This window comes from Oryctolagus cuniculus, chromosome 5, assembly GCF_051225735.1.
Source record: "Oryctolagus cuniculus isolate XC-2025 breed Fujian yellow rabbit chromosome 5, ASM5122573v1, whole genome shotgun sequence".
Lineage (NCBI taxonomy): Eukaryota > Metazoa > Chordata > Mammalia > Lagomorpha > Leporidae > Oryctolagus > Oryctolagus cuniculus.
The window spans coordinates 134,448,618-134,471,572 of NC_142871.1; the positions used below are offsets into that span (position 1 = coordinate 134,448,618).

The 22,955-nt window shown below is 46.1% G+C and overlaps 1 protein-coding gene across 2 annotated transcripts in view; it reads right to left on the reverse strand.

Annotated features, from left to right (window-relative positions):
- BLTP3A (bridge-like lipid transfer protein family member 3A) overlaps positions 1-22,955 on the reverse strand; it is a 69,715-nt gene that overhangs the window by 14,603 nt on the left and 32,157 nt on the right. Inside the window, exons 5-14 of one of the 2 annotated variants that reach the window (XM_051855732.3) lie at positions 20,715-20,904; positions 20,261-20,401; positions 19,708-19,878; positions 18,199-18,391; positions 8,325-8,411; positions 7,631-7,801; positions 7,106-7,245; positions 6,029-6,170; positions 5,264-5,457; positions 3,647-5,082 (exon numbers count right to left, since the gene is read on the reverse strand). In XM_051855732.3, the coding sequence (XP_051711692.2) occupies positions 3,647-5,082; positions 5,264-5,457; positions 6,029-6,170; positions 7,106-7,245; positions 7,631-7,801; positions 8,325-8,411; positions 18,199-18,391; positions 19,708-19,878; positions 20,261-20,401; positions 20,715-20,904 (2,865 nt within the window). The remainder of the gene's footprint in view (positions 1-3,646; positions 5,083-5,263; positions 5,458-6,028; positions 6,171-7,105; positions 7,246-7,630; positions 7,802-8,324; positions 8,412-18,198; positions 18,392-19,707; positions 19,879-20,260; positions 20,402-20,714; positions 20,905-22,955) is intronic. The other variant, XM_089334055.1, reaches the window with a different exon arrangement.

A 22,955-nucleotide genomic window follows, 5' to 3' on the forward strand; every position in this document is an offset into this window, starting at 1 on the left:
AAAGGGAGAGAGAGGGAGAGAGAGTATTCTACAGGGAAAAACAGCACAGAGGCCAAGAATCAGAAACAGAAAGTACCCTAAAAGACTATTAAGTAGCTGGCCCAGCTGGAGTACTTTCTGCTGAGAAAAGCAATAGAAGATAAAGTTATAGGGGCCAGCACCATGGCGTAGTAAGTTAAGCATCCGACTGTGGCACAAGCATCCCATATGGGCACTGGTTAAAGTCCCAGTTGCTCCTCTTCCAATCCAGATCTCTGCTATGGCCTGGGAAAACAGTACAAGATGGCCCCAAGACCTTGGTCCCCTGCACCTGCGTAGGAGACCCAGAAGAAGCTCTAGGCTCCTGGCTTCAGATAGGCCCAGCTCTGGCCGTTTTAGCCATTCGGGGAGTGAACCAGCAGATGGAAGACCTCTCTCTTACTCTTAGTCTCTCCCTCTGTGTATAGCTCTGCCTCTCGAGTAGATAAATAAATCTTTATATAAAAAAGTTAGAAAAACAAAGCACAGTGAAAGGAAGCCTTTAAGGACCCCTTAATGCTACCTTCCCACTGAACAGATGAAGAAACTAACACAAGCTTACACTTCCAGGTGGAATTATCAACTGCCCAAGTCTACTAACTTCCCATTAGGTGTTTGCTCACTTTACCACAAGGGTTGCAGCCAGGTTATAGAAAACCTTGTGTAGAGACTATGTATTAAATGCTTTGAGCTGGCGCCATGGCTCACTGGGCTAATCTTCCGCCTGTGGTGCCGGTACCCCAGGTTCTAGTCCCGGTTGGGGCGCCGGATTCTGTCCCAGTTGCTCCTCTTTCAGTCCAGCTCTCTGTTGTGGCCCGGGAGTGCAGTGGAGGATGGCCCAAGTGCTTGGGCCCTGCACCCACATGGGAGACCAGGAGGAAGCATCTGGGTCCTGGCTTCAGATCGGCGTAGTGCGCCGGCCGTAGCAGCCATTTAGGGGGTGAACCAACGGAAGGAAGACCTTTCTCTCTGTCTCTCTCCCTCTCACTCTGCCTGTCAAAAAAAATGCTTTGAAAACTGTAAAATGCCAGCCACATGGATGCATCTTAACTGACTATGTCTCAATTCAGTGGGGATAAGGAAACAGATGAAGGGTTTGGCAGTTGGGAAATCATAAGACCACTCCTGTGTTTCAGGAAGTTTGCCCTGGCTTTCCCAAACAAGTTAGAGAGGAATAGATCTCCAATGCAGGAATCAATTAAGAGTTCACTAAAACAGTGCACTTACGGGAACAGACAGGAAAAACCGATTCGAGATTCCCTAGAGCAGTATTCGTAACATGTGGGCCTGGCAGGAGGTCAGCAGCAACAGACAGCCTGTTAGACACGCAGATGGGATTCTCAGGCCTAGCTCAGCCCCCTGAACGAGGAACTCCACAGGTAGGATGCAGCACTCTGTGCTTTACAAGCTTCAGTGATTCGGACGCACATTCAAATCTGAGAACCACTGATTCAGGAATTATGGTCAGAACACAACAAGCAAACTTAAGAGGCAAAGAGCTAAAACGAAGAGCTTGGATGAATGGGTGAATGTTATTATCAAAAGAAGAGATAAGGAATTTAGTTTCTCTTTCCCAAAGATTGGCTTCGTTTGTTGGTTGGTTGATTGATTTGAGAGATAAAGAAAGTCAGAAACAGACAGAGAGAGAGCTCCCAACTACTGGTTCTCTCCCAAGATGTGCACAACAGCCAGGACAGAACTGGGGCAGACACCAGAACAGGGAACTCAAGTCAGGTCTCCCGCACGGTAGCAGGAACCCAGTTACTCAGTTACCATGGCCAACTCCCAGGGCCAGCACTAGCAGGAAGCTGCAGTCAGAAGCTAAAGCCAGAACCACAAACAGGTAAGCGATCTCTACATCTTCTTCTCTATTCTATTTCCTACACTGATAATACAATGAGCACAACTCATTTTTATAATTTAAAAAATAACAACTAAGAGAAAAGTGATTAGAATAGAGATGGCCTAGCCCTATGGAATACTTACATTATTTACATTTTTTGGATCAAAGAAGAGAATGGCCAAGGAGAAAGAGAATATGCTTTCAGAGAAGTGAGAGTAAGTGGGTGGGGTTAACTACAAATGCTCAGAAGGATTCAATGGCATTTAGCTGCCACAAACAGGTCCAGAAGAAGGAGGACCAAGAAAAACCAGCAGCTGGGGCAGTTAGGAAGTTATTACTGATGTATTAAAAGAGCGTGCGTCACACACCTTTCCTTTCTCTTTTTCCCTTCTCTTTTTCCATCCCGCTGCTTATCTCCATTTACCAAGGCAGCACATTTGGTGAGGAGGAGCTAGGCCTTCAGCGCTCACACCACCACTCCCATGTTGTAGGATCTTGAGCAAACTGCTTATGCTGAGTTTCCTCACGTGTAAAATGGGGGTGATATTAGGAGCTATCTTAGGAGGCCGTTGCAAGAATTCAGTGGGTAAGTATTGAATTAGCACAGGGCCTGCCGCACAGAAAGCAGTCAGTAAAAGGTCGGCTAGTATTAACATACTGCCTATCACAGCTGATAAACCAGCACACCCACAGGCATTGCTTAGAGACTCATTTTTAATTCATCTCATTTAGACAAAAGCTCTGAAATCATTGCTTTTCTAAAGCACAAAGTATTCCTGCAAAGATTTCCCTAAGTCTTCATTATCTTTCCTTTTATTTTTTTATTTTTGACAGGCAGAGTGGACAGTGAGAGAGAGAGAGACAGAGAGAAAGGTCTTCCTTTGCCGTTGGTTCACCCTCCAATGGCCACCGCGGCTGGCACGCTGCAGCCGGCGCATCGCACTGATCCGAAGCCAGGAGCCAGGTGCTTCTCCTGGTCTCCCATGGGGTGCAGGGCCCAAGCACTTGGGCCATCCTCCACTGCACTCCCGGGCCACAGCAGAGAGCTGGCCTGGAAGAAGGGCAACCGGGACAGAATCTGGCGCCCCAACTGGGACTAGAACCCAGTGTGCCGGCACCGCAAGGCGGAGAATTAGCCTATTGAGCCACGGCACCAGCCTCATTATCTTTCCTAAAACCCCAGGCATCCATGAGAAAATCCATACTTCTGCACTCTCCTAACAGTGCATTTCAGTGTTTTTCTGCTTACTCCCTCCCTGTATCTCCAGGGTTTAACACAGAGCTTAGCTCTCAGTAAGGACTCAAAAAAAAAAAAATTGTTGAACAAAAGAATGAAATCCTTCTGTTTCCCTGGCAGTCACTGATAAGGCATGCTAGAAATTCAAAGCCCCAGCTTTTTTATTTACAAGATACAAAGTCAGGACCCATGGGCTCAACCCCCCTGAGGCCTGTTTCCTCAACCATAAGTTCAGAATAGAAATGTCTATAGCTACTTTACTAGACTGCTGTGCAGATCAATTTGAACAAAAAACTGTTAAATAAAAAAAAAAAGGCCTCTGAAAAGCGTACTAGACAGATGCCAAGTATTACTGTTCACCAACAGCATATTCAATAGTAGTGAGTCAGTGAAAGGGAGCATGATCTGATTCTAAGAAAAAATAAATGTTGATTGAGTAGGCCATTCCATGCATTCTCCTGGACTATAGGTGCTTGCCAATCTAAAATGCACATGTCAGAACTAGGAGGAAGCGAAGAGATGACTGCGGGAGGCAGAGAAGCACTCACTTGGCTGGAGGCAGGGACAACATCTTGTGCACGGTGGAGGTCATCCGATCTCTTCCCAGACTGAAGGCATCCTTGGTCAGGGACATAGCCTCCTTGGTGAGGTCCATGGTGGCATGCAGAGCCTCCTTGGTGGCATCCTTGGTCATATGGATAGCACTTGACAACTCTCCCTCAATGTTCTTCAAGGGGATGAGTTCACCTTGTCCATTCACTGCCGGATCCCTGGCAGCTGGGGGCTTCAGCACGGCTGCTGAACTAGAGGCCTGGGCTCTGCTCAGTGTCTTGGCCTGCAGGGACTCGACTGCCTCGTGGCCCTTCCCTGTCATCTGCTGTGCCAGAGGGTCCAAGGCCTGCAGCTCTCCATCGCTCTGTGGCCTCTCCTGGGATGCATCCTGATTTCCAGTGTTTCCATCCTCCAGGACCTTCTCCGGGCTTGCTGGGCCCTGGTCTGAGGAGGCATCAGACTTGAGTTCCCGATCCTCTGAAGGGGACAGCTCTGAATCTATGAGGCTGGTAGTATCCGAACCTGCAGAGTCAGCATCAACAGTCCCCGGGGCAGGCTGCATGAGAAGAGCCACCTCCGCGCTGGGGAAGAGGACGCCAACGCAAGCTGTCTGGTCCTGCAGGGGAGAGCCGGTCATGGCCTCCGTATCCTTCGTCAGCTGCTCCTGCAGCCCCTGCAGCACCTCCTTCAGGCGGAGCAGAGCCAAGTACTGGTAGTGGTCAAGCCTCAGGCAGACGTGGGCAGGGGCGTGCACAAGCACGTGCATGTCTGCTGCGTCCTCGAGCTCTGCCAGGGGCCCCGTGCTCTCCACACCAGCACCTTCTCTCAGAATCTCTGCGAGTCCTGACAGGCTTTTCAGATCATGCTCAGTCCTTGACCTCTGCTGGGACACAGAGTCAGGGGCAAGGGCCTCAGCCTGGACCGCACTGCCGAAGCTGGCAGATGGTCTCAGCCTCCCCTCTGAGGCCAAGAGGAGTTTCCGTGCCTGGGCTTGCTCCCAGCGGTGGGGGCGGCAGGCCCAAATGGATAAAGGAAAGGGGGCCACAAAATTCAAAGTATGGCCTTTAAAGTTCTCTGTTCCCTCAAAGTCCAGGGAGATCTGGGTGAAGCGGATGGACCAGAGATCCTGGGAAGCCTTAGGCCTCTGGGGAGGGAGTGTGCTAGGCTGAGGGAGGCGGGAGTCCATCTGGAAGGCATGGTATACAAACAGCATGTGTAGAAGACTGAAGCCACCTGGAACCTTGGGAAAGCGATCATAACTGGAGTGAAAGAACTCAGTAGCAGCAAAGCCCCTGAAGAGACTCTGGAGATCTGGACAGCTACAGTGTGGGGCATGGCGGGTATTAGTAGCAATCATGCCTGAGGCTGAGAAGACAAGGGCCTGGGGACGATGCGACTCTGCCCGTTCTCTCTTCTGCAGCGGGAAGCTTACCTTCCAACAGAAACGAAACAATTCACAATGGCCATCTGAGTAACAGCACTCCACTGTTAATACGTAAATGAAAGGCAGTTTGGACTTCCATCAAATGAACAGAGCAGAACTGTGGATTACAGCCATGGGAAAATGCAACTGTGGCTCCCAACAGGAAACAAAAACCCCACACTCTCCCTACCTTCAACCAGAAGGCATCCAGTCGGATATCCAAGTGTTCATCTTTCTGGCTTGAATCTTCCAGTTTGTAGATAGCTTTGAACTGCTCCAAGCTGCGGTATAAATCCAGGCAGAAGAGGTTTCCCCAGAGCAAGCTGACAGGATCCATAGTAAATGTCAGACCATTTAACTGAATATAGAGATTGGGACAGGGAACTGGAAAGCAGAAAACCAAAGAATCCTCAGGTACAAAGCAGCAGCTCAACTCTTACTTTCCACCTAACATTTATTTTATCATCAGGAGAGCAAAGTTACACACTTACATAGGGCAAAGTTTGTAACAAAGGGGTTCTAAATTAATTTGACCATCTACAACTCCTAACAACAAAAGAGAACATAAGTGGCTCCAGGGGCCAGTGCTGTGATGTAGTGGGTAAAGCCGTGGCCTACAGTGCTGGCATCCTATATGGCCACTGATTCAAGTCCCAGCTGCTCCTCTTCCAACCCAGCTCCCTGCTAAAGCACCTGGGAAAGCAGTAGAAGATGACCCAGTGCTTGGGCCCCAGTACCCTTGTGGGAGACCTGATTGAAGCTCCTTGTTCCTGGCTTCAGTCTGGCCCAGGCCTGACCAGGTAGCCATTTAAGGGAGTGAATCAGTGGATGGAAGAACTCTATCTGTCTCTGTCTTTGACTTTCAAATAAATACATCTTTAAAATACAAACAAAAAAGAGGTGGTTCCAGGTTGACAAATGTGAAGAGCCTGGAGGAAACAGCCCAGGTGCTTACCTGGAAGCTCCTGATTATCTGGGAAGTAATACTCCGTGAACTCAATGTGAATGGCAGAGACCTGAGTGGGCAGGTTGTGGAGTTTCCGACTGCAGGAAAGGAGTGTAGAAGGCTTCTTACTTGTCTGTCCAGCTGTAGAAACCTAAGCAATTACAACTTACGTTAGCATCCAGAGCAGCAGCCAGAGAGAACTCGGTCTCCTCTGAGGAATACCAAGCTCTACCATCCTTTCCGAGTCTGTACAGGGAGCAAGGTGTTTTGTCACACATTTGGAGGTACTTCAAAAGGTTCTTAAACAATGGAATTAATAAGTAAGTTTATTCTGGTGTAAAAAATTTCAAAATCCATGCATATGAAAGGTCCTCAAAAAGCTCATAACAACAGCAGATTAAGAAAACTGGGGCCAGCGCTGTGGCGTAGCAGGTAAAGCCACTGCCTGCAGTGCCAGCATCCCACATGGGCGCAGTTCAAGTCCCAGCTGCTACACTTCCAATCCAGCTCTCTGCTATGGCCTGGGATAGCAGTGGAAGATGACCCAAGTGCTTGGGCCCCTGCACCCGCGTGGGAGACCTAGAGGAAGCTCCTGGCTCCTGGCTTCGGATCGGCCCAGCTCCAGCTGTTGCGGCCAATTGTGGTGGAAGATCTCTCTCTATCTCTGCCTCTCCTTCTCTCTCTGTGTAACTCTGACTCTCAAATAAATAAATAAATCTTAAAAAAAAAAAAAACCCTCTGCATAGATTTCAAAAATGGCTTGCACCAAAATAAACGTATCTTTAACTCAAGTGTTCCGTGAACTTATTGAAGTGTCCTCTCATTCCAGGCATTCTCATCACTGCCGCACACCGTTGGCAGGTCAGTGTTTTCAGCAGGAAGGTGCAGCAGGGTATTCAGAGGAGTCTAAGTGGAAGTCCAAGCCCTCATCTCAGCAACCATGCTCAGGAAGAAACAGGTGGAACAATCATCTACCACCAAGTGAGCTTAGCAGGCCCTGACTCCTACCACCTTGCTCCTACTGTTCCAGGTGCCTTCCAAGTGAACATTACACTCATTTCCAACCAGGTTTCCCTGTGTCCTCACCTGGTGGATGTCCAGGTCATCTACCCGTACCACTATGCAGCTGGAGCGCAGGCGATTCCAGGCTGGGGGTCGAAAGGGAGCCTGCCGGCCCTGAGATGGGCTTCTCTCAAGCAGGTTCTTCCGAGGACTGGACAGAGAATCTAAAGACAAAAAAACTGGGAATGAGAATCAGATACATTCAACTCTCACTATTCATAGTATGTGGAAAGTAGAAATCCTAAGATCATGAATGCCAAACATCAAATGAGACAGCCTAACACAGTCTTGCTCATGGAGGGAGCTCAGAAAATTATATTCTCCTTAAGAACAAGACAATAGCTGAGTGAATAGAGATGATGACAATGTCTCTTCAACATTGCAGCTATTCCTGGGGACACACAGGACTCTGCAAAGAAAAAACTCACTGATGCCTCTCCATGGGACACCAATGAGATAATTAACTAGTCCACCGCTTATTTTCAACAGTTAGTCAAGATAAATGGCAGGAGGCCAACACCTGCAGTCCTCCAGTTTCTCATAACCTGCCTGCTTTCCTGCGGAAGGGAGAGTCCACTCCCAGGTGCCAGGGTGGTTTCAGACCAGTCTCTTCATGCCACTTCTCCATTTTACTCTGAAATTCCATCACCAGCTTCTGGGCCCACTGGCCTCGTGTCTCCATGGCCTCACAGTGCCGGACCCAGTGTTTGCAGCTATCACCTAGGTAACAAAGAAGCAAAATGATTTTAACCTAAGTTGATGAACCAACATTCCAATTTTGACTTTATGTCAGTCATATTCATGTTCAGAAACTGATCCCTCACCCCCAGTCCAGAATCCTCTGGGTTAAGAAAAAGTTATGCGATGAGTGCTCCCAAGTTCAGGATTCCATATGTAGTTTCCCCCTACAGCTCCCTGAAAGCCAGCTGCTGACTGTTGCCCTCTTTGACTCTGGACTGCTGGAGAGGCGATAAAGCCAGTGAAAGTAAGGGGCTGAAATAAAACCAAGAACATCACCTCAGGCACTGCCTCCGCTCCCCCACTGGGTCTCATCTCCAATAAAGAATCATCAATAGCAGACATCGCAAATTCCTACACGTCCTCCTGAAGAGGGGGTTCCCAATGCCTCTCTGGGCATGTGAAGCAGTCCCCGGCACCCTCTACTTGGCAGGGGGGAACCAGGGAATCTGTCCTCAGTATTTTGGGCCACACCAAAACTGATCCTATTAGGAATTCTCCTAACCTGCCTGGTGGAAGGGATAATAGTCAAATGCCATCTTGCGGAAGGTAAGTTGCATGGCACCACCCATGAGTCTGTTTGCAGAGACACCTAGAAAAGAACAATACAGATGAACAGCAGTGGAAGGAACAAAGAAGCCTAAATATCACTTAAAGCACTGAAAGTCCTCTGAGGACCAGGTCCAAAGCCCAGGTAATCATGTAGCACAGGTGAAAGACCCTGATGTCAGTTGATTTCTAAGACTGAGGCCCTCCTCCTCATTTGAGTAGCAACAGGTAAAGAGTATGCTTTAGAAGATTTTTTTAAAGTATGTTCCAGGGCCAGTGCTGTGGCATAGTAAGTAAAGCCGCCACCTGCAGTGCCGGCATCCCATATGGGTGCCGTTTCCAGTCCTGGCTGCTCCACTTCTGATCCAACTCTCTGCTATGGCCTGCAAAAGCAGTAGAAGATGGCCCAAGTCTTTGGGAACCTGCACCTGCGTGGGAGACCAGGAAGAAGCTCCTGGCTCCTGGCTTTGGATCAGCACAGCTCTGGCCATTGCAGCCATCTGGGGAGTGAGCCAGTGGATGGAAGACCTCTCTCTCTCTCTCTCTGCCTCTCCTCTCTCTGTGTATCTCTGACTTTCAAATAAGTGAATAAATCTTTAAAAAAAAAATAGTATGTTCCATGTTCTCTGTAACCAACTGCCAACTTTTGCAGTTTCTGGAAAGGCAAAAGAAACTGTTCAACTCAGGATTCAGGAATTCCAATCCCAGGTTTCCCAAAGACACACTCTACACTCTTGACTGACTAGTTCCCCCAACGCTAACAGAATTACTATTCATGACCCTCAACACAACAACGGGAGAAGCATAAGCCAATTCCTCAAAACCAGAACCCACAACACTTTGTATTCTGGTCTCAGAACTGAAGCTATAACATGAGACAGTCATCACTGTACAAAGTAGCCATGAACGCTAAAAAAACTGCTGAAGCAGGGACACTATCAGTTAAACACACAGAATATTGCAAGACAATCAGAATTTGAGCAGTAAGTCAAATACTGTGTTGTGTTTTTTTTGGAGTTATATTTGCTACTAAATGAATGAACTTTCCATGTTTCTCTTGTCTCTCCAATTAAACTGAAGAATTGTAACAATAGGAAGTATTTTTCAACATACATGTGCTATCTGACATACCCTCTTCTGCACTTCCACCTTGTCCCCTATTAGAGTATCTAGCACAGAGCCTTGTATCTAGTTATGTACCATATACATGTGTGTGCTTTATACATAAAAGGAAATACACAGAAACTACTCTTCTTATTTAATGCATGGTTAGGAAACACTAAATAAAATTTTTAAAGTTAAAAATTAAATTAGGGGCTGGCGCCATGGCTCAACAGGCTAATCCTCCACCTTGCGGCGCCAGCACACTAGGTTCTAGTCCAGGTCGGGGCACCGGATTCTGTCCCGGTTGCCCCTCTTCCAGGCCAGCTCTCTGCTGTGGCCAGGGAGTGCAGTGGAGAATGGCCCAAGTACTTGGGCCCTGCACCCCATGGGAGACCAGGATAAGTACCTGGCTCCTGCCTTCGGATCAGCGCGGTGCACTGGCCACAGCGCGCCAGCCGCGGCAGCCATTGGAGGGTGAACCAACGGCAAAAGGAAGACCTTTCTCTCTGTCTCTCTCTCTCTCACTGTCCACTCTGCCTGTCAAAAAAAAAAAAAAAATTAGGTGGAGCCAGCACTGTGGCTTAGGGGGTAAAGCCGCCACCTGTAGTGCCAACATCCCATATAGGCGATGGTTCGAGTCCCGGCTGCTCCACTTCTGATCCAGCTCTCTTTTATGGCCTGGGAAAGCAGCATAAGATGGCACAAGTCCTTGGGCCTCTGCAGCCATGTGGGAGACCTGGAAGAAGCTCTAGGCTCCTGGATTCTGATCAGCCCATGTGGGGAGCAACTCGGACTAGACTAAGTTACTCGAATTAAGACTTATTCTATGCATCTGCTCTCCCACAATATGGCGCTGGGAGAGGAGTAAACAGCTTTTACACAGCTGCCTCCAGTTCGACCAGTAACCTGCAGGAGCTGATCCTGCTCCTGATTGGAGGAGAGCAGCGTACTCGGCATGTGGGTAGCAGAGTTGGGATTGGTGGAAGAGGACTATAAAGGAGGAGAGAGACAACATGCACCAGGAACATCTAAGGGGAACATCCGGATAACATCTGAGCAGCCCCCGAGAGAGCCAGCCGGCGGTGTGCCGCTCCCCCGTGGAAGTGGGGAAAGTGGCAGGGGGGCCCGTCCCTTCACGGAGGTGGAAGGACGGCAGCCAACCCGGGAAGAACCAGCAGCTAACCCGGGGAGGGCCGAGCAGACAAAGAACAGAGCAGGGTCCTGTGTCGTTCCTCCACGAAGAGGGGGAGCGACAAGCCCAGCCCTGGCCACTGCAGCTATTTAGGGGGTGAACCATGGGTTGAAAGACCTCTCTCTCTGCCTTTGTAACTCCATCGTTCAGATAAAGAAATAAATCTTTAAAAAATTAAATTGGGGGCAGGCATCTGGCCTAGCAGTTAAAACACTGGTTGGGATACCCTCATCTCATAGTAGAGTGCCTAACAAAGTTCAAGTCCTGGCTGTACTCCTGATTGTAGCTTCCTGTTAATACAAGTAGTCGGGTCCCTGCTACCCACACAGGAGACCTGGACTGAGTTCTCAGCCCATGGCTGTTGCAGGCATTCGGCAAATGAACCAAAGAATGAGTACTGTCTCTCTGGTCTTATTCATCTGTCTCTCTCTGCCTCTCAAATACAAAAAAACTTTTTAATTAAAAAATTTAAAGCTATCAATATTTTACCTTGACTTTATATTTGTTGATAACTTTGACTATAATCTGTTTACTTAAATTATAATATCAAATTATATATACAAATGAGTAATTTATACATAATAGCAGTATAATAAAAATTTTAACTATTCAAAATTATTTGCAGTGAGGTGAAAAATGTAAATTAACTTCTTAAATGTGTTTTTAGTAAATTTAACTTCTGCTTGATACAAGAAAATAATTTCTAAACTAGCTATCACATAGTCATTCACTGTCAACATTTCTTCTTTTTAGCACTTAACTAAGTTAACAATGAGTTAAATGACTTTAGTATAATTAAATAATAAAGCATAAAATATTTTAATTTCATTCTCAAAGTTCAAATCACAAAAGTACTGAGAATCAAACATAAATAACACTAGCAAGGCAGCCAGTGGCAGCTGATAGGCACTGGCAGGCCATCTCTTTCCATGTGACTGTGAGGTCGAGCGATGAACTGAAAGTCCTCTACTCAAGGTCACCCATTAGTTTGCAGCACTGACCTTCTACACATTTTGTGTTTTGTTTCGGTTTTTTTTTTTTTTTTTTTTTTGATAGGCAGAGTGGACAGTGAGAGAGAGAGACAGAGAGAAAGGTCTTCCTTTTGCCGTTGGTTCACCCTCCAATGGCCTCCACGGCTGGCGCACCGCGCTGATCAGAAGCCAGGAGCCAGGTGCTTCTCCTGGTCTCCCATGGGGTGCAGGGCCCAAGTACTTGGGCCATTCTCCACTGCACTCCCGGGCCATAGCAGAGAGCTGGCCTGGAAGAGGGGCAACCGGGACAGAATCCAGCGCCCCGACCGGGACTAGAACCCGGTGTGCCGGCGCCGCAAGGCGGAGGATTAGCCTAGTGAGCCAAGGCGCCAGCCTAATTTTTTAAAATGTTTCAGAAGCATCATACACATTTTGTGTATTTTCCATGAACTTTTTTATGATGTTCAAGAAAGCCCATGAGAGAAATTAAATACTAAGGATTAAAGTTGTCATGTAGGCCACAACTATTGTTATATCTGAGATTATTTTGCCTCCCAAAACCAATTCTCAATGTTTAGAATAGGCAAATATCAAAACAATGACTGCACAACTCTATGAATAACCTAAAAACAATGAGTTGTATATTCTAAATAAATGAATAGTGATATGTGAATTATCTTAATAAGGCTAATAAAAGAAAGAGTCATTTTCACAATTGGAGGTCACCATATAGGTGCTGGTTCAATTCCCAGCTACTCCACTTCTAATCCAGTTCCCTGCTAATGCATCTGGGAATGCTGCAGAAGATGACCCAAGTACTTAGGCCCCTGCTACCCACTTGAGAGACCAGATGAACCTTCTGGCTCTTGGCTTCAGCCTGGCCCGGCCCTGGCCATTGCATGGCCATTATGGAAGTGAACCAGTGGACTGAAGAACCCAGTGTGTATCTCTCCCTTTCTGTTAACTCTGCCTTTCAAATAAATAAATCTTTAAAATACAGAACTGAAACCAAATGTAATTAACAACTGCCAATATATCTAATTGTAAACATCACACATGAGCCATAAATGGTAAACTGTATACATAAATGAGTGATTAAAATTCTCCAATTAGCTGGTGGGGACAGATAGGTTGTGCTTAAGAGAGATAAGGAAAGTCTGGGGCTCACAGACTTTATCCTGAAGAAAACAGAAAGAGGTAGGTGATCCTCTTTTCCCCATCAACTACCCACCTCTACTCTAAAGCCTGAAGTGTGAGCAGCTCCCTTTGAATTTGTGTGTGTGATTTTATTTTTTCTCCTGTTTTTTTTTAATGTTATTTTAATTTTTAACTAGTTTTTAACAGATTCTATGTGATTTGTAGATGCAATTCTAAGAACATAATGATAGGGGGCCGGCACTGTGGTGAAGCTAAGCTGTAAAGCTGCTGCCTGCCGTGCCAGCATCCTATATGGGTGCTGGTTCAAGTCCTGGCTGCTCCACATCCGATCCAGCTCCCTGCTAATGTGCCTGGGAAAGCAGCGGAAGATGGATCAAGCCCCTGCACCCAGACATGGGAGACCTGGAAGACTCCTGGCTTCAGCCTGGCCCAGCCCCAGCTATTGTGGCCATTTGGGGAAGTAAACCAGCAGATGGAAACTGCCTTTCCCTGCCTCCCTCCCTCCCTCCCTCCCTCCCTCTCTCTCTCTCCCTCTCCCTCTCTCTTTCCGTCTGTCTCTCCCTCTGTCTCTTTGTAACTCTGTCTTTCAAATAAATAAATAAATATTTTAAAAAAAGAAAAGAACATAATGATATTCCCTTCCTCTCTCCGCCTCTCCCTCCCACTCTCTCATTCCTTCTCTCTTTCTTTCTTTTTAGTTCTTTTTAGTTTTCAAGATAACATTTTTGAATTTACATTACAGTAAAAAAGCCTCTAATATTTCACCAAATAAGAAGTTTAACAAGTAAAAACATTTACAAGGTTTAGTAGGAATACAGACAATGGCTATAAATGATAATTGAATGGAAAAATGGCTCCCATTTGATTTTTTTTAAATATTTATTTTTTTATTTGAAAATCAGAGTAACACAAAGATAGAAGGAGAGGCAGAGAGAGAGAGAGAGAGAGAGAGAGAGAGAGAGAGAGAGATCCTACATCCTAAAGTTCACTTTCCAATTGGCCACAACAGCTGGACCTGCGCCAATCTGAAGCCAGGAGCCAGAAGCCTCTTCCAGGTCTCCCACATGAGTGCAGGGGCCCAAGGACTTGGGCCATCTTCTACTGCTTTCCCAGGCCATAGTAGAGAGCTGGATTGGAAGTGGAGCAACCAGGACTCGAACGGTGCCCATATGGGATGCCGGCACTGCAGGCAGCAGCTCCACCTGCTATGCCACAGCACTGGCCCCAGCTTGAAGAGTTCTAAGAAGATGGTGTAAATGGTATGTGCAGAGGAAATACATTGTATTTTGCAAGTATTTTTATTTTAAAATTAATGAATAAATTAATCCTTGTAAAAGAGAAAAAATATATTTTTTTAAAAAAGAAATGTGGCTAGTACAAAGAACTAATTTCAATTATATTTAAAATAAAATTATAGGCCGGCACCGCGGCTCACTTGGCTAATCCTCTGCCTGCGGCGCCGGCACACCGGGTTCTAGTCCCGGTTGAGGCACCAGATTCTGTCCCTGTTGCTCCTCTTCCAGTCCAGCTCTCTGCTGTGGCCCGGGAAGGCAGTGGAGGATGGCCCAAGTGCTTGGGCCCCTACACCCACATGGGGGACCAGGAGGAAGCCCCTGGCTCCTGGCTTTGGATCAGTGAAGCACGCCAGCCTTAGCGGCCATTTAGGGGGTGAACCAACGGAAGGAAGACCTTTCTCTCTGTCTCTCTCTCTCTCACTGTCTAACTCTGCCTGTCAAAAAATAAAAAATTAAATTGAATTAAATTAAATTATAGTTTTAATTCTCATTTTGATTTAAATAGCCAAATGTGGCTAGTAGTTACCAGATTGGACAGTTTTAATGTAACAGAAATATAATGTGAACCACATAAGTAATTTAAAATTTTCTGGTATTATGTGAAAAAATTTGAAAAAGTAAAATTGATTTTAATATTATCTATTTTTTAATATTATCTATTATTTAAATTAATATACTCAGGGCTAGTTCTGTGGTATGGTGGGTTCTGTGCCTGCCTATGATGCAGGCATCCCATATGGGTGCCAGTTTCAAGTCCTGGCTGCTCCACTTCCAATTCAGCTTCCCATTAATATGCCTGAGAAAGCAGCGGAACACAGCCCAAGTGCTTGGGCCCCCGTCACTCATGTGGGAGACCTGGATGGAGTTTCAGTCTCCTAGATTATACCTGGCCAAGCCAAGGCCATTGGGATCATTTGGAGAATGAACCAGCAGATGGAGGATATCTCTCTCACTCTCTCTCTTTCTCTTTTTCTCCTCCCTTCTCTCTACTTTTGCCTTTCAAATAAATAAATAAATCTTTTAAAAAGTAAGTCAATATACCCAAAATATTATTTTAATATGTAATCAATATAAAAATTATTGAGGTATTTAACACCTTTTTTCATACCATCTCTTTGAAATTCAACATTTATATCACACTTGCAGGGTATTTCAAATTGCATCAGTCACATTCCAGGGGCCCAATAGTCACACATGGCTAGCAGCTACTTCCCTGAACAGAATAACTCCAGAGACTCTTAAAGCCCTTTCTTTACCTCCTAATTTCCCTTCTTTTCTTCCCCACATCCAAGGGGGAAGAGTCAAAGTTATAAGAACCCTCCCTGTTGAATGCTCCTACACAAAGGAATATACCACATGTGGGCATAATAGGCTGGGAATTATCCCCACAGCTACAAATATCTCATCCTCCCAGGAGACTAATTTAGTTTCATAAAATAAATGAAAAGGGGCCAGTGTTGTGGCATAACAGGTAAACCCACCACCTGTAACATGAGCATCCCATACCATAGGATGGTTCACATCCTAGCTCTCTACTTCAAATCCAGCTCACTGTTAATGGCCTGGGAAAAGCAGCAGAGGATAGCCCAAGTATTTGGATCCCTGCCACCCAAGACGGAGACCCGGATGAAGCTCTTGGCTTATGTCTTCAGCCTGGCCCAGTGCTGGCTGTTGTGGCCATTTGGGGAGTGAACCACTGAATGGAAGTGCTCTCTCTCTCTTTCACTCTGCCTCTCTCTTTGTAACTCTGACTCTCAAAATAAATAAATAAATCTTTAAAAGAAAAAATAAATGAAAATGGGGCTAGCATTGTGACATGATGGGCTAAGTCATTAAAATGCTGGCATCCCATATTGTAGTGCCAGTTTGAGCCCTGGATGTTCCACTTCTGATGCAGCTTCCTGCTAATGCAGCTGGGAAGGTAGTAGATGATGGTCCACGTACTGAGGCCCCTGACACCCATGTGGAAGACCTGGAGGAGTTCCTGGCTTCTGGCTTCAAACTGGCCCAGATCTGGCTGTCACAGTCATTTGGGGACTGAAGTAGCTTATGGGAGATCTCTCTATGTCTGTCTGTCTGTCTCTCTCTCATGTCACTTTGCCTTTCAAATAAATATTTTAAAATAAACAAAAATGAGTGAAAAGATCACAGTCATTAATATCTTGGTATGGATTTTAGGACACTGGCACCTACACACAAATGTGCTATACACTCCTCAGCTAGCAACAGGCTGAAATTCTTAACAATGCTTTTTTTTTTTTTTTTTTTTGACAGGCAGAGTGGACAGTGAGAGAGAGAGACAGAGACAGAGAGAAAGGTCTTCCCTTTGCCGTTGGTTCACCCTCCAATGGCCGCCACGGCTGGCACACCGCGCTGATCCGAAGGCAGGAGCCAGGTACTTATCCTGGTCTCCCATGGGGTGCAGGGCCCAAGCACTTGGGTCATCCTGCACTGCCTTCCTGGGCCACAGCAGAGAGCTGGCCTGGAAGAGGGGCAACCGGGAAAGAATCCAGTGCCCCAACCGGGAATAGAACCCGGTGTGCCGGCACTGCTAGGTGGAGGATTAGCCTATTGAGCCGCGGCGCCAGCCAACAATGTACTCTTAATTAAGGCTTCTGAAAGAACTAAAAAAAAACTATCAAACAAACAAAAAGACTTTAGAAGAAATAACCAAAGATAAAAACAGCTTTAGTAGTGAACTTCCAAAATGATCGGTGGCACATGATTTTCTTTGGTAGCAAGAACAAAAGCAAAGATGTGATCATTGCTTCTTTCTTCCCTCTCAGAATGGGCATAGAGAGGGGTTGAAATCACTTGAAGAGCAAGGAATAGCCAAGCAGAGATGCAACACTGTCCCCAGGAAGAAAAGAATAGGTGGTTCTGCTGTGGAAACAGAGCCTAGCTCTCCCTGAGAGGCAAACTCAGCCTTCAGAGAAAATAACATAGTAATGGGGCCGGCGCTGTGGCATAGCGCCACCTGCAGTGCCAGCACCCCATGTAGGTGCTGGTTTGAGTCCCGGCTGCTCCACTTCCAATTTAGCTCTCTGCTATGGCCTGGAAAAGCAGTCTAAGATGGCCCAAGTCCTTGGGCCCCTGCACCCATGTGGAAGACCCAGAAGAAGCTCCTGGCTCCTGGCTTTAGACTGGCTCACCACCAGCCATTGTGGCCAACTGGAGAGTGAACCAGAGGTTGGAAGACCTCTCTCTCTCTCTCTGCCTCTCCTTCTCTCTGTGTAACTCTGGCTTTCAAATAAATAAATCTTTTAAAAAAATAACATAGTAAGAAAATCATCTACCCCAAGTGCACATCACAAGCCAATAGCTGGTGGCCCAGAGCAGTATAAAGGGAACACAGAGACAATGTTGAAGGAATACACAGCAGAGTAATAACAACAGTCAATATCTGCCTCCGAACTCAGTATATTATCTCATTTGAGCCTAATGTCAACCTTTGAAGTAAATGGATAAGATATGATTTAGCTCCATTTCACAAATGAGGAAACTCAGAAAGGTTAACCAAGAGATTGACTTCCCCAAGGCTCATCAAGAAAATAAATCAGTTAATTCTTTTTTCATTCTGAATAAATGTGTAGGTATATGCAATATCAATAGTTCTAAATATGACAAGAACACAGCAAAACCTCTCTACTTGGGAAAAGCAGAACTATACCAAATAAATTATACTAAAATGACTCAAAAGCCTGATCATTCAGAGGCATCCTACAGTTGAATTTACTTTCCTAAAATCTTACCTAGAGACTCTCAGCCACTGGCAAGCATCAGCATTGCCCAAGGGACTTTGGGGAGGGGAAACAAGGCTCACGGTGCTAGGACTCTACCCCTGAAGATTCTGAGTTGGTGAGTTTGGGGAAGAGGACCAAAACATGTACCTCAGTAAGTATGGCAGGCAACCCTGCCTCACCTTAACGGCTAGAGAGCACTGCCTCATGCTAACCAGGAGAGCTACCATAGGACGGCCGAGGCCCAGTGTGCAAAAGGAAACCAAAATACTCCGTAGCATCTCGGGAAAAGAACCTTCCATCCCAGGCTTTGTCCATATTTAGACAGTGTTGTGGACCACCCAGCCCAAGCGCAGGCCTCATGGGCTACCTGGCTCTCGGGACTGGCTATCATCACAAATGTGCAGGTCCAGGCGGGAGATGAGCAGGTGGTAGGAGGACTCTTTCACATCAAATTTCTCAAAGTACTGGCTGAGGCGGCTGCTGCTGCTGTTGCTGTTGCCCTGGCTGCCACCAAATGCCTGGGCCCAGGACTGCTGGGCACTGGGAGCAGGTGGAGTGATCTATATGTGACAGAGAGAAAAACAAGAAGTGCAGACCCTGAGATGCTCCTTCAGAGGTTTTCTTTAAGCTTCAGTCCAGCCTGAATAAAACTACAGTTTAGCAAAATGTCCTTTCTTTCTCATAACTGTTTGCTTAGGTCTGGTGCAAACTCGATAACTCAAACTCCAAAATGCGTAATTAATTAGTCTAGTAACTGCTGGAATACCGTCCTGAGGTATGAATTGCACTCCAAGTTCTCAATCACCAGGACTTAGCTAACAGATAATAAAACACTTCCTCTAGGGGCCAGTGTTGTGGCACAGTAGGTTAAGCCTCTCCCATATGGGCGCCAGTTTGAGTCCTGGCTGCTCCACTTCTGATCCAGCTTCCTGCTTATGGCCTGGGAAAGCAGCTGAAGATGGCCCAAGTCCTTGGGCCCCTGCACCCGTGTGGGAGACCCAGAAGAAGCTCCTGGCTCCTGGCTTCGGATCGGGCCAGCTCTGGCTACTGTGGCCAGTTGGGGAGTGAACCATCAGATGGAAGACCTCTCTCTCTGTCTCTGCCTCTTTCTCTCTGTAACTCTGCCTCTCAAGTAAATAAATAAATAAAATTGGGGTCAGTGCTGGGGTGCAGCGGGTTAACACTCTGGCTTGAAACACTGGCATCCCATATGGGCGCCAGTTTGAGACCCGGCTGCTCCACTTCCCATCCAGCTCTCCACCATGGCCTGGGAAAGCAGTAGAAGATGGCCCAAGTCCTTGGGCCCCTGCACCTGTGTCAGAGTCCCAGAGGAAGCTCCTGGCTTTGGATCAGCGCAGCTCCGGCCATTGCTGCCAATTGGGGAGTGCACCATCGGATGGAAGACCCCCCTTCTCTTTCTCTCTCTCTCTGCCTCTCCTCTCTCTGTGTAACTCTGACTTTCAAATAAATAAATAAATCTTTAAAAATAAATAAATAAATAAAATCTTTTAAAAAACCAACCAACCAAACACCACTTCCTCTAGTGGTGAAATGCCTGTGTTGCAGCAATTCTCATGGCATATTACAACAACCTGTGTGTGCTTCATCTTTCCAGACAGTAAGAGCTCCAGGACAGGAACAAGAGGCTTATTCCACTTTTCCTCTCTAGTGACTAACACTGTATACCTAAAACACTGGAATTACCCAACAAAAGAATGAACAAAATCAGAGGTATAAGCAAAGCCCACAAACATCCAAAACCAAATAAAAAACTCCCAAACAAGCCAAATAAAGTATTGCTTCCACCTATGTTGAGAAGAATTAGATCTGATCTACTGTCTCCCCCAGCTCCACCAAGGGTGTCTGTTTTTCTAACCTGCACAGGTTCAGGGGCCAGGCTCTTCCTTTGCTGGGCTGACTTTTCCATGGCCTCACTCAGTGACTCAGCGTACTTCATCATAGCCTTGAGCTGTGAGTCAGTTAGCACCCAGAGCAGGTCATCCAACAGGAACATCAACTTGGAGGCTATCACATTGGAATCTTTGGTCTAAGGGAGCCACAGAAAACATGGGGTTTATCACCTTGTACCACCCAACCTCTCAAACTGACTGGCCCAATCAGTTTCAGAGGTGGATTTTCAATCTCCAGTATGGACAGTCAATTACTTACCAAACTACTAAAGTTTGCTTATCAAACAAAAAGCATCAATAGTTAACCACTAGGTTCCTATACCAGTGTTAAGAATGGTGATTCCAAAATTTGGAGAACAGAGAAATGGAAATGTTCTCTCACTGGTATCTACTGTGCAGTACTGAACTTCAGGCCCTCCCCCTTCAAATAAAACTCCAACAATGTAAAGATGCCAAATCCTGGGCTGTGCAGAAGAATGAAAGATGGGCATTTTCACGAGGTTCAGAGAATACACTCACTCTTCTCTTGAGGGCTATCTGAATCCTGCCTTGGTTGGTAATGAGCCTCAGTGGAGTGGTGACTGGGTCCTGATCACCACTATCTGTGGCATCTGCCTCAATTCGAAGTGTCTGCCAAGTTATTTCCTTAAATGTTAAAACCTGGAAGGAGAGAGAGTAAATCCCTTAATTCCATGGGTGAAGTTAACCAAGAGGCAGGAAAGAGAAAGGAAACAGACTGGCAAGGCAGAGACTCCCAGCATTCTCAGTCAGGATCCCAACAATGAACAGCAGTGGATCACAACAGACGCATAACGGAGGAAAGGGTGTCTCAGCAACACCAGACAGAAAGAACTCTGTGTTCCCGGGAACAGGGAACATTTGAGGAAACTGCCAAAGCAGGAGTAATTTCCTTTAAGAATTAGTCCTCCTCTGAATCCCCCATCAACTCCCCTCACGATGCTAGGGCTGTCACCTCTCCTCGGTGGGGGTCGGTGATGCGAGTAAAGCGGAGGTCACTCTGCTGCCAGTTGGGGTTGACGCTATAGCCCTGGAGCTGCCACAGTTCAAAAGAAGCGTGGAAGGCCTTCGAATGAATCTTGACAGTGATGGAATTGACGATGATGAACATCCCCTCCACCACCTTCTCTGCAAAGCCATACTCACTACAAAAATGAAGCAAACCAGTGAGCAGAATCATGAGATTTCATGCACAGTGTTTTTAAAGATTTATTTATTTGACTTGAAAGGCAGAGTTACAGAGGAGAGAGAGACAGAGAGATCTTCCATCCTCTGGTTCACTCCCCAAATGGCCACAACAGCCTGAGCTTAGCCAGGCCGAAGCCAGGAGCCAGGAGCATCATCTGGATCTCCCACTTGGGTTCAGGGCCTCAAGCACTTATGCCAGCCTCTGCTGCCTCCCAAGGCACATTAGCAGGGAGCTGGATCGGAAGTGGAACATCTGGGACTCGAACTCAGACCTATATGGGATGTCGGCATTGCATACAATGGTTTAACCCACTACAACACAGCGCTGTGCCCCACCCTTTAATGTTTATGTATTTATTTAAAAGACAGAGAGAAAGAGAGAATCTTCCATCGTTGGTTCACTCCATTGGCTTTGCAGAATGTGCTCTGTCTTTGAAGATTTTATAGAAACCTAGTATTTTCTTTTTATAGTTATTCCACCCTTCACAAACAGTATCTAAATATTTATTCAGGTGGTTTGTGGGTTGTAAAAAGATTTATCAACTTATTCTTTCTAATAGGAGGGACATTGATGCCAGATTAACTTTTTTCCTTTTATTCTGTTCTTTTTTAAAAATCCCATTAAAAAGAATATTCTATCATCATTATAAAAAAATTTAGAAACTTAAAAAACACAAGAAGAGAAAAATAAAGACAATCAATTACAATGTTAGTAGGCAACAGCTTAGTCTGATGTCTTCCAGTACAAAGACTGGCATGGAAGCCAGCATCCTAGATTAGCCTGCTAAGCCACTGCCTGCTAAGCCTGTTAAGCCACTGGTTCGAGTTCCGGATGCCCTATTTCCAGTCCAGCTCCCTGCTAATGGCCTGTGAAAAGCAGTGGAAGATGACCCAAGTGTTTGGACCCTGCCACCCATGTGGAAGACCCAAATGAAACTTTTGGCTTTTGGCTTCAGCCTGGCTCAGCCCCAACCATTGCGGCCATCTGGGGAGTAAGTCAGTAGATGGAAAAATCTCTCTGCCTCTCCCTCTCACTCTGTAGCTGTGACCTTCAAATAAATAAATAAATCTTAAAAAGAAAACATTTTTAAAAAGAACATATAGTCTTATTTATAGGAAATGTTCACAATAGATATAGAAAGTGGATTAGTGGAGCCAGCACTGTGGCGTAGGGGGTAAAGCCGCCGCCTGCAGAGCCAGCATCCCACGTAGGCACCAGTTCAAGTCCCAGCTGCTCCACTTCTGATCCAGCTCTCTGCTGTGGCCTGGGAAGGCAGTATAAGATGGAGCCAAAGAAGCTCCTGGCTCCTGGCTTCAGATTGGTGCAGCTCTAGCCATTGTGACCAACTGGGGAATGAACCGCGGATGAAAGATCTCTGTATCTCTCTCTGCCTCTCTGTAACTCTGTTTTTCAAATAAATAAATGTATTAATAAAAAAGAAAGAAAGAAAGTAGATAAGTAGATTAGTGGAGCTAAGGCAAGGGAGAACGAAGTGTGACTGCTAATCGGCCTGGAGTTTCTTTTGGAATGATGAAAATGTTCTAAAATTGATTGTGGTGATAACTGCATATACTAGTAAATTTAGAAAAAAACACCAAATACACACTTCAAATGAGTGAATTCTTTAGTACAGAAATTTTATCTCATGAAACTGATTTTTAAAACATGTTAGCAAAATACTGGCTTAGGTTATTTACTGCTACACCATTTGTAACACTAAAAAAACTAGAAATAATCCAAATGTTTATCAACACAAAGAACTGGTTAAGTAAATTACAGCACCTCAATAAAATAAGCAGATTCAGCAGATATGAAAAGGAATAGGGGCCGGTGCTGTGGCGCAGCAGGTTAACGCCCTGGCCTGAAGTGCCAGCATCCCATATGGGCGCCAGTTCTAATCCTGGCTGCTCCTCTTCCAATCCAGCTCTCTGCTATGGCTTGGGAAAGCAGTAGAAGATGGCCCAAGTCCTTGAGCCCCTGCACCGACGTGGGGGACCTGAAGAAGCT